General features: G+C 43.0%; 1 protein-coding gene across 1 annotated transcript in view; it reads left to right on the top strand.

Annotated features, from left to right (window-relative positions):
- Positions 1-12,053, top strand: part of LOC140714445 (heparan-alpha-glucosaminide N-acetyltransferase) — a 366,646-nt gene that overhangs the window by 67,988 nt on the left and 286,605 nt on the right. The window contains exon 4 of the mRNA XM_073025743.1: positions 2,853-2,980. Coding sequence (XP_072881844.1) covers positions 2,853-2,980 — 128 coding nt within the window. The remainder of the gene's footprint in view (positions 1-2,852; positions 2,981-12,053) is intronic.

The following is a 12,053-nucleotide window of genomic DNA, read 5'->3' on the forward strand; positions in this document are numbered from 1 at the left end:
TAGATAGAGTTTTTTTTCCCCAGGGTGGAAAAGTCAAATGTTTGAGGGCACAAGTTTAAGGTGAGAAGGGGAAATTTTAAAGTACATTCATGAGGCAAGTTTTTTTTTATATAAAGTGGTAGGTGCCAGGAATGTGCTGCTGGGGGGTGGGGGTGGAAGCAGATTATGGTAACAACATTTAAGAAACATTTAGGCAGACAAACGAACAGACAGCAAACAGAAGCATATGTGCAGGCAGATGTGATTAGTTAGATTGGCATTGTAGTTGGTGTAACATGGGCTCATTCCTGTGTTGTACTGTTCTATGTTCGAAAACTGCATGCAAAGTTTACAGTGCAGCAGACTTGATGGGCTGAATGGCCTAATTGTGCTCCTATGTCTTATGATGATGAGAATTTGAAGCTAAGCAGCAGTGAATTATAGCTAGCATCAGCAAGAGTATAAAGGAGACCTTTGCAATGGCTGGTTTTTGGAGAGCTTCCAAAGCATAATATTTATCTAAGAGCTCTTGCATATTTGAACTGTATTGTTCAACTCTTTAGAAGGCATTCATTGAGTACAATTTGCTGGTGCTGCAATTTTAATTTTACCCTGCATCAATCTAATATACTAATAAAATTTCAATTTTTCCATTGACAATTTGTTTTTTCACAAAAGCTTTTAAATACATATATTTTTTTATTTCCTGCGAATAAAAGCAATAAAAATACAGACACTCTTTCTGCCTCTCATTTGCTGAATTCTAGAGGCCTAGGTAAGAAGCTGGACTTCTAGAATTTTGGTTCAAATTCTCAGCCAATATTCTAATTCCAAGAATTGTTGTGGACGCAGACCACAAATTAGAACATAAACTTGAAGCTCTGTTTACCTGTCTAAGTTTTTAGGAGAAACTAACTGAGTGCTTACTTGGTCAGCCAATTTTTCTTTCCCTTTGTTGCAATACTCCATGTTGCAGTACTGGTTCTGATGCCCTCAGTTAACGTTTCTCCTTGAAACTATATTCTTACTTTGTCAAGATCTAGAAACCCCTATGCCTATTTATTACTTCCAATAGTAAAAAAAAACAATATTAATATTAGTTCCCATGAATGTTGTTTTCTGAAAAAAATTAATGAATATGGATGAATACAAAATGGAGGGGGGTGTTAGACTGATTTTGGAGTAGGTTAAAAAATTCGGCACAAAATCATAGGCCAGATGGCCTGTACTGTACTGTATTGTATTGTTCTGTGTACTATAGAACTTGTCATGAACCTCCTACCAATTTAGGATAGTTAGCTCTTGTTGCAGTATTTGAGAAAGAGCTGGAGGTAGTAGCAACATTCTTCATTTAACTGATATAAGCACAGTAATTATTCAGTGATCTTTCTGTGATGTGATCTTTCTGTGTGCAAAACAGTGATGGTGCTTAGCAACTGTCGCTGCACAGCAGTTGCAGTCTCAGTGTTCATGTATTATTTGATCAGGTGTTGAATGAACATCAATTATCCATGGTCTGTTTACTTAAAATTTGTCTTCTGAAACTTTCCCCAAAAAACAAATATTTGGTAATAAGAAGAGTTTGGATTGTCCAAAATGCACTAGAAGAGTCCATTCAGCCCATTGTTCTTATGCAGGTGTTCATTATTCTACCATACTCCAATATTCTCCTTTTATCCAGATTTTGCCTTTTTCTCAGCTCAGCCCCATTTAAATGCTTGAATTTTGTTGCAGTTCTAATGGTGCAGCCAACATGACATAAATATATGCTAGACTATCTGTTCACAGTACAGTGTTACTCAATGGATTGATTTAAAACTTATAGTCACAGATTCAAACAGTATAGACATGGATCCTTCAAGCCACAATGACCACATTGCCAAATTACTCTAATCCCACATGTGTTCATTAGTTCTATTTCTGATACTCTTACTTTGGACAAGTGATTAGGACCGTGTACCCAGATGGGGTAGATAGTCAAAAATCACTAGCCCATGGTAGGAGTTTGAATAGGCTAGGAGATTGGATAGGCTAGGCTTGTTCTAACCTGATAATCTCTCCCCAAATCTAAATTTCTCCAGTCAAGGGACCATCCTGGTTAATTTCCTCTGTGCTCTCTCCAGCGCAAACACATCATTCATCTAATATGGCAATCAGAACTGTGCACAGTACTCCAAGTGAATTCTAATGAGTTCTTTGCAATATAACGTCCCTACTTTTAAATCCCCCGAATATGAAGACAAGCATGCCGTTTGCTTTCTTCACCACCCTATCTACCTGCCACTCATCTATGTTGAATACTCCTATGCTCATTGCTTGAAAAACAAGAGGCATGGGTTTAAGATGAGAGGAAGGACTTTTTAAGGGGCTTTTAGAGCAGAGTTTTTGTTATACTCAGAGATTAATTGATTTTGGAACCTACTGCCAGAGGATTTGGTGGAGTCAGATATAATCACTACATTAAAGAAATGTTTGGGCAAACACTTAATGAGGCAAGACATAAAGGATTTGGACTTAATGTAGGAAAATGGGATTAGTGTAGATAAACAAAAATGTTAACGTAGACAGGATGGGCAGAAAAAGACTTGCCTCTGTGTGAGAGAACTCTATCACTCTAAATCACTTAGTGTGCCAAATGATAAACAAACCAAACAAATACATTGTCAGACATCTTCTCCTCTTCAATTTGGTCACTTCTGCTGGGTTGGAAACCTCTATTCTTAATCCTGCAAAAAAGGCAATTTAAGATATTAAACCTTATTAAACTTTAAATCCTGTCATGTATCATCTTAGTAACTTGCCTGGATTCTGTAAAATATAATAATGCTTTCTATGTATGAAGTGCTAATTTTAACTTTTTTTTCTTTTGATAGTCATTATGATTCATATGGGGAGTTTGGTCATTACTCGATCTGGGTCCACAGTGCTTCAAGCAAAGAGTTAATAAGCAATCTCTCATGTAGCTACACCACAGACCAAGCACCTGTCAACAGCTACATACGTGAGTATGCGCAGAAGCATAACAATGCATATCCCAGGGAAAGACTCTGGTGGTTTACTTGTCCAGGTCAAAATTGATAAAATATATCACTGTACTCTTTCGTCTGTCATCTAAAGGACCTCTCGATTATTCTGATGTTATCTATAAATTTCAGATAGCATGGTGCCATTTGGCGTTTCTGGTCATAATTCATAGTCTCTTTCCTTAAGTGCTTTTGAGCTTTGTTTAACCTTTGGTTTGATTTTATCTATTTTAAGATTAAATGCTGAAAATTGTTACTTCAGGTTGAGTACCCCTTATCCAAAAATCCAAAATCTGAAATCTGGATTTTTTTTGTGCGCTGACATGGCACCACAAGTTCCCAGGTGATGTACAGTTCTTTGAACACTACAGGCAGTTCTGAGAAGTGACCTCACATATGTAATCAACAAAATGTAATGAAAAACAGAAAAACACTGCATGGAGCGAAAAATAAAGACCTTGACCACGTATTGAAAAAGTAGATTTGTTAACTTTGGAGTGAACATATGCTGCTTAACGGTATGCTCATCATAAGCAAGCGAAGATCTATCACAATGAACTGAAAATTGAAAGTAATTGGGAATATTCAGCAGGCTGATTGCAGAAATTTAAGAAAAAGCAGACTATTACATTTTTTAAAAATTAAAAATTGTAAAGTGTCTGCAGATCAGGAAGCAGCAGAGAAATTAATTGATGAGTTTATCAAGATTATCGGTGGTGAAAATCTAATACCAGAACAATGCTGATTGCTTTTATACCTTACCTAAAACCCCCCAAAAAAATACAAATGAAGCGTACTGTAACCTTTGAATCAAAACAAATTTCATGACATATGCCGGTGACATAAAATCTGAAAACATGGCATTAGAGGTGGAGACTGAAAGCTTGCCATTGTTTATTGTTATTCAACAGCTGATTTAGCTATTCTTCTGTTGCTGCTGTACTGCTTTTGTTACCCTGCACACTGTTGTGACGTGAACAAAGTCTTTGGAGAGTCACTGAGGTTAATGGATATAGAACTGTTTTATTTAGCAAAAATGAGCAACAGGCACCATATAGAGACTTACTTGGAGAAGAGGCCTGATTGATCCAATATGACATGAGATTTTTATATGTTAAAGATCAAAGGGTGCAGCAGGACAATTCTATAGTTGCAATGTATCTACAATGCTTCCTTTGAATTACATATAGTTTCAAACACCTCCTTCTTTGCACCCACACTCCAGAAACACAAAATGAGTGTTAATTCTCACCAATTCCGGGCCACATTCATGCATATTCAGGCTTCTACTGTCAAATGGAAGGCCATTGTTTAGAGCTGCATTTTAAATTCAAGCTACAATCCATGTTCAGTTCTGAATACTGGCTGCTGTTAAAATTTGTATTCGCTATATACCATAACTCCAGAGTACACCATAACACACACATTATATTTTCATTATATTAATGGTATGTAATCATTTATACTGTTAAGTACATAGGTGTGATGAACAAGTGTAAGGCAAAGACTGCTTACTGGTGGCACATAAATTCAGAGTCAGAAATGATGGCAATCCCAAACTATTTCATTATATATTCCAAAGTCTGAAACACTTCTGGCCCCAAGCATTTCAGGTAAGGGTTACTCAATCTGTATTTTGTTCTTGTATTTGCACAAAATCCACTGTGCAGAAACTAATATTTGAAATCAACTTGGCCTTGGTCTTCACACATGAGATGCTCAAGCATTGGAAAGAAAGGAAATCTCAATGGTGCCGAGCACCTTCGCTCTATCCACAAAAAGCAGGATTTCCCGGTGACCAACCATTTTAATTCCAATCGTCATTCCTATTTTGACATGTTGGTCCATGGCCTTCACAACTCTCAGGTTGGGATAATAACAACTCATATTCCATCTGGTTAGCCTTCAACCTGCTGGCATGAAGATTGGTTTCTCTAACTTCAAGTAATTTTTCCCTCTCCTGCTTCTCTCTTCTTCTATTCCACACTCTGGTTCCTCTCTTACCTCTTCTCTCCTCCTCCCCTGTCTATCCCCTGGTGTCCTCCCTCCCTCCCTTTCTCCCATGTTCCAATCTCCTCCTCCTTCAAATTCCTTCTTTTCCTGCTCTTTATCTTTTCCACCTATCACTGCCAGTTTTTTTACTTCCTCCACCCTCCCCACTCACCTGGCTTCATCTATCACCTTCTAGCTTGTACTCCTTCCCCTCCTCCCATCTTTTTATCCTGGCTTCTTTCTCCTTCCTTTCCAGTCTCGATGAAGGGTCTTAGCCTTGAGTTCCTACAACTTCTTGTGTGTTGTTTTGAATGACTACTCCCTGCTATAATGAACTGCGTTCCTGCGTTGTGAAGAGTATGCAACTTCCCTTACTTCTGGTATCCAGAGCTACATGTTGTGAACCATATGTGAGCAGTCTAATCTCAATTTATAACTCTGTCATTTCCCATCCGCATCATTTAACCATGTTTAAATCCCCATATTTTTAGCTATTCTGAAAGCTGCTACAGCAATACCCCTACAGTGATGAAATTTATAAATGTGTTCATTGAGTTTGCAAAATTCCTGAAGTGTCTGCACCTCTTAACTCTCACAGCTCTTGCTAACCGATCATTATACACCATTCTGTTTCAAAAATCCTGTTAAAGAACGTGCTTATTTCACAGCCAATGTGTCTCTGCTGACCTTTCTATTTGTTATATGCATAACAGATTCTAAACTAGGTGTTCAGAGCTCATATTTTGAGTGGCCATAGTCTCCTTACAGTGCTGTATCTTGAAAGACAGGATAAAAACAATTTATTTATTCAAAAAGACATACAGCATGGAATCGGTGCTTCTGGCCCTATGAGCTGCACTGCCCAGCAACCCCTTATTTAACCCTAGCCTAATCACTAGACAATTTACGAAGAACAATTAACTTATTAACCTGTATGTCTTTGGACCGTGGGAGGAAACCTGAGTACCCAGAGAAAACTCACGCATTTTATGGGGAGGATATGCAGAATCTTTACAGATGATGTCAGAATTGAACTTAGAACTCTGATGCCCTGAGCTGTAAGTGTCACGCTACCCACTACGTTACTGTGGTGCCAAAGTTCACTGAACCTTAATTGTAAATGTAAAATACATTGTATTATATTCTGATTGAAAGAAAAATAAAAATTGTTGACATTGACAAAGAAGATACTGTGGGTTTGTGTGAAATGTTCCTATATACTTTATTAGGTACACCTACACACTTGTTCATTAATGCAAACATCTAATCAGTTTGGCAGCAACTTGCATACAAACATGCAGACATGGTCAAGAGGTTCAGTTGTTCTTAGAATGAGGAAGAAATTTGATCTAGTGACTTTGACCGTGGAATGATTGTTGATACCAGACAAGGTGGTTTGAGTGTCTCAGAAACTGCTGATCTCCCGGGATTTTCATGTACACCAATCTCCAGAGTTCATATAGGATGGTGTGAAAAACAAAAAAAAACATGCAGTGAATGGCAGTTCTGTGGGTGAAAATGTCTTGTTAATGAGAGGGGTCAGAAGAGAATGGCCAGACTGGTTCAAGCTGATAGGAAGGTGACAGTAACTCAAGTAACCATGCATTACAACAGTGGCGTGCAGATGAGCATCTCTGAATAAACATGTTGTACGTTGAAGTGGATGGGCTACTGCAGCAGAAAGCCATGAACACACACTCTGTGGTCACTTTATTAGATACAGGAGGTTCTTAATAAATTGGCCACTGAGTGTAAATTGAATTTAAAGTTATATTTTCAGTTTTTTAAATTAATAATACATTAAATTGTCAATGCTGAATGAGTATCAACACATCTGATACCCACATCCCTGTTTAATCAGTTAACAAACATTTGCTTGACTATTTTTTTCCAAATTACTCTTTGAGGATTCGTATGAAAACACAATTCGTATTGTGTTTTATGGAAGCAGGTGATGTCTTTAAACTTGAGGGAAAAGTAACAATACCATGAGCCAGTGATTTAGAGATGGGTAGGGTGTATGCCTGGGATTTGGGCAAATCATCTTTCATAAGGCAACTTACTTGAAAAACAGAATGTATTTAAAAAGCGGAAACAAAACTGAAGGAAGGTAATTTCTCCAAGTAAATGCTCTGGAGGATGGTCACATACAGAGCTCTTGCATAAAATCAGTCTCAGTCAGGCAGAGTAAGGCCGGCTACCAGACCTAATTGCCAGAAAAGTTACCCAATTGTTTTCCACCAAGTCTGTAAATGCTACACAGGCTCATTTGCTTCTGTGAGAAGCAAAAAACTGCAGGTGCTAGAAGTTGGAAATAATATATAAAATAAACAAAAAATACTGCAGTATCAATGGAGATTGAAAACACATAATTAATTTTAGGTCAATGATCTTTCTGGTGCCTCTCTACAGATGCTGCTTGAAGTGCTGGGCATGTTGCAGAATTTTCTATTTTTTAATTTCATTTGCTTCTCTGCTTACCTTTAGTTGCTCAAGGCTACTCATGCTGAATTTGGACTCTGATCTTGCTCGTGTGCTTCCATGCATAACAAGTTAATCTTTCAGATAATCTATCTTTTATGGCTTATTATAGAAATACAGAACTGTATATGTCCTTGTAATTAAGTTACGATTCCCTTAGCACTTGCCCTGTCTCAGAATTCTCTTTTGAGATTTCTGTTCCAGCTATGATACATCCGCAGGGTGTATCTCAGAATCACACAAGCTGGCTGAGCTGGTGACTCCCAGGAGCAGGCTGGGTGACCACCAAGAATAGACCGGTGATGACTGGAGAGACAGCTGACAGCTCGGAAAGACGGCAAACGGGGCAGGGAGGGGTAGCAGCCCAACCTGCATCTTCTGTGAAGAAGAACCCAAGAAAGCTACAGATAAACCCAATGAAAGATACCCCCAGATAGCCCGGGGGGGGGGGGAGAATGAACACCCCAATAGGACGGACCTAATAACAACGAACAAGGCAAATGGATTATCGACGATGAGAGAGAGATGCATTTGCAGCAAGGTTTGTAAGAACGAGCGCGGCCTAAAGACCCATCAGGCCAGAATGAAGTGCTTGGAGCAGGAGAATGCTGAGCAGTGCACAGGATTTACGCCTGGTGAGACGCAGGAGGAGCCCGGCCTGGAGTCACCCCACAGAGCCCGGAACCTCCAAGTGCCAGAAGCTTCTGTCCCAAGCAAAATAGTTGAACAGCACTGGATCAAGTGGCCCCCAGCCAGCAACAAGACAGAGTGGCTCCGGTTTGATGGGGATGTAGCAAAGATCATAGAGTTGACATCCAAGGGAGATGTTGACAGACAGCTTCAGACAATGGCCACCATCATTGTCAGCTTTGCCACAGAGAGATTTAGAATAGAGGAGGGAAAGACCACCAGATTCCAATACACTATGAACCGCAGAGCAGCCCAGACCCACCAACTGTGCCATGAGCTCCGGTCCCTGGCACAGCAGTTCAAGGTAGCAACGGAGGAGGAGAAACCTCCCCTGGTTGGGCTCTGGAACATCTGCAGGAAGAAGCTAATGACCCTGTGCAGAGCAGAATGGCACAGGAGGCGAGGGAGAGAAGGGGCCAGGAAGCGAACTGACTTCATAGACAACCCATTTGGTTTTACAAAACAGCTCTCAGAGCAGAGATACAGTGGCCGCCTTGTGTGCTCTAAGGAAGAGGTAGACCATTTCCTCCATAACATACTGAGCAACCCTGCAAGGGAGCAAGAGCTGGGCCTCCACAGAGCCCATACAAGCCAACCACTCCGCACGGTGGAGTTCGATGTGAGGGAGTCCACCTGGAAGGAAATCCAGGAGGTTGTGTCTTCAGCCAGAGCCAGTTCTGCGCCAGGACCCAGCGGAGTACCCAACAAGGTGTATAAGCACTGCCCGGAGCTTCTCAAGATCTTTGGAAGATTCTGCGAGTGATCTGGCTCACGGGGACTGTGGCAGACCAGTGGAGGTACGCAGAGAGGGTCTGGATCCCCAAGGAGGAAATGTTCGTCGAAGCCGGAGCAGTTCAGATCCATCTAGTGTGGAAGGGAAAATCTTCTTTAGTGTCTTGTCCTGCCGGATGACAGACTTTCTCCTCAGGAACACTTATATCGACACTTCAGTGCAGAAGGGTGGAATACTTGGAGTGCCTGGGTGCCTAGAAAACACTGGAGTAGTCACCCAGCTGATCAGGGAGGTGCACATGGGGAAGGGAGACCTGGTCGTGTTTTGGCTAGATCTCGCCAATGCGTATGGGTCAATACCCCACAAACTGGTGGAGTTTACACTGGACCGACGCCATGTTTCCAGAAAGGTCAAGGACCTCAGCATGAATTACTATGGGAACTTCATACTGAGAGTCACTGCTGGAGCTATGACATCAGGCAGGCATAGGCTGGAGAAGGGGATTGTAACTGGGTGCACAATCTCCATTATTCCCTTTGCCCTTGCCATGAATATGATGGCCAAGGCAGCTGAGGCAGAGTGTAGAGGCCCGCTGACCAAGTCTGGTGTTCGGCAGCCCCCAATCAGAGCCTTTATGGATGACCTCATTGTCACGACAACATCAGTTCCTGGCAGCAGGTGGATCCTCCAGGGCCTGGAAAAGCTCATCGCGTGGACAGGGGTGAGCTTCAAACCAGCTAAATCCAGCTCCATGGTGTTGAAGAAGGGCAAAGTGGTGGACAAGTTTTGTTTTACCTTGGATGGCTCTACAATTCCATCTATCACTGAGAAGCCAGTCGAGAGCTTAGGGAATGTCTTCGACTGTAGCTTCAGAGATGCAGCTGCCGTCCGATCAATTTCCAAGGAGTTTGAGAGCTGGCTCACTACGGTGGACAAGTCAGGCTTACCTGGAAGGTTCAAAGCCTGGATTTACCAGCATGGCATCCTACCCCGAATCCTATGGCCGCTACTGGTGTATGAGGTGCCTGTGACAATGTTTGAGTTGCTGGAGAGAAAGGTCAGTAACTACCTTTGAAGGTGGCTGGGCCCACCTCGTAGTCTGAGTGGCACAGCACTGTACGGAAGGTGCAATAAGCTGTGACTTCCCCTCAGCGGCCTGGACGAGGAGTTCAGGGTTTCCCGCACAGGAGAGGTGCTGCAGTACGGGGATTCCAAGGACCCTAAAGTGGCAGCAGCTGGCATCCGGGCACGGACGGGTAGGAAGCGGAAGGCACAGGAAGGGCTTGTGGTAGCAGAGTCCTAGGTGAGACACAGGGCTCTGGTGGGGACAAGTGTCAACTGGGCGAGTGGGGCTGGGCTTCGTCTCACAACCTTACTATGACAAGGCCAAAGGCAAGGACAGACGACAGCTAGTCCTGGAGGAAGTGAGGGCTGGCGTTGAAGAGGAGAGGAATAGCAGGATGGTGGGCATGTGGCAGCAGGGAGCATGGAGTAGGTGGGAAGGTGCGCTGGAGCAGAAGATCTCCTAGTCTGGCATCTGGCAGGCAGAACCCCAGCACATTAAATTTATGATCCAGGCTGTCTATGATGTCTTGCCAGGCCCTGCAAACCTCCATGCCTGGGGCAAGAGCGATACACCAGCATGTCCTCTCTGAAGAGGATCACTGGAGCATATCCTTAGCAGCTGCTCTAAAGCCTTGGGGGAAGGTCGCTACCGGTGGCGTCATGACCAGGTGCTGAAGGCAGTGGCAGAGAGCATCGCGAAGGCCATGACCACCAGCAAACAGAGTGGTCAGAGGAAGAACATCTCCTTTGTCAGAGCCGGAGCACAGCCCCTACGTCAGCCCAGACCAGCATCATCATTGGGCCTGCTTAGCACCACAGCAGACTGCCTGCTTCAAGTTAACCTGGGGAGGCAGTTGAAGTTTCCCAACCAAATAGCAACAACTTTACTGAGGCCAGATGTGGTCCTTTCTTCAGTGTCCTTGAAGCCGGTTGTCCTCATCGAGTTGACAGTTCCTTGGGAGGACCGCATTGAGGAGGCAAATGAGTGGAAGCGGGCCAAGTACCAGGAGCTGGTGGAGCAGTGCTGGAAGGCTCGCTGCGAGCCCATCGAAGTATGGTGCAGGGGTTTTGCCGGCCGCTCACTCTGCAGAGTCTACACCCTACTTGGCATCAGTGGGGCTGGCAAGAGAAAAGCGATCAGGACCATCACAGAGGTTGCTGAGAAAGCCTTCAGATCAGGTGGGGTGATCTGTGGGCCAATGCTGCTGGGACACAAGCTGGGGTCTGATCAACCCTGGCTGAGTTGCCTGGGCTAGAGTGTATGACGTTGCAAAACCCGAAACACCCGACAACCCTAGGTTACATCACTGATGATGCTTCCCAGCGCATCTGCAGGTTGTATCTCAGAATCATATCTTGGATATAATCCTTCAGTTCATCCCCCTCTCTAGATTTTGGTTGTCTATTGCTCTTAATCAGCTTCTTGGCAGCTCTTCCACACCAAGTACATTTTGGAATTACTCCATGTGCAAGCTGTGACTCTGTTATCGGTGATTTATAAAAACCCAGGACTTCTCCTTATCTCTTTTCCTGTGTACAATGAAGCCAGTTGTCATTGTTTGCCCATGAAACATGTCTTTGTAGAGATTACACTGATGCTGATCATCCCTGTCCTTTGAAATTGAGGACTATTGACACAAAAAGACAAACATATTGATGCATGCTGTGATGGGGATGGGAAGTATTAGCTCAGCTGTGGTAAGCAGAGTAGGGCCCCAGTGATTTAGTAACTGGACCTTATCATGATGCGTTTCCTTTGAATCTGCAGGCTGATATGAGTTGGGACTTAGATGTACTGAACAAATATGCAGTACTTTTTATCAGTGCTCCTGATAAATATATCAGAGTCTCTCTTCCATCTATCCGAGATATTGGTCAGTAGTGCTGTGTACGCAGGATCTTTAGCATTGTCAAGGATCTCACCCACCCATCCCAAAATTCCTTTGACCCCACCTCCTGCCCACCCCTCCACCATCAGGCAGGAGGTGCTGTAGCATTAGGAGAAAGACCATTAGTATGGGAAACAGCTTCTTCCCCCAGGCTGTGAAACTACTGAACTCCCTGCCACCACTTATGAAGCGCCAGTATCG

Source organism: Hemitrygon akajei, chromosome 21 (assembly GCF_048418815.1).
Source record: "Hemitrygon akajei chromosome 21, sHemAka1.3, whole genome shotgun sequence".
NCBI lineage: Eukaryota > Metazoa > Chordata > Chondrichthyes > Myliobatiformes > Dasyatidae > Hemitrygon > Hemitrygon akajei.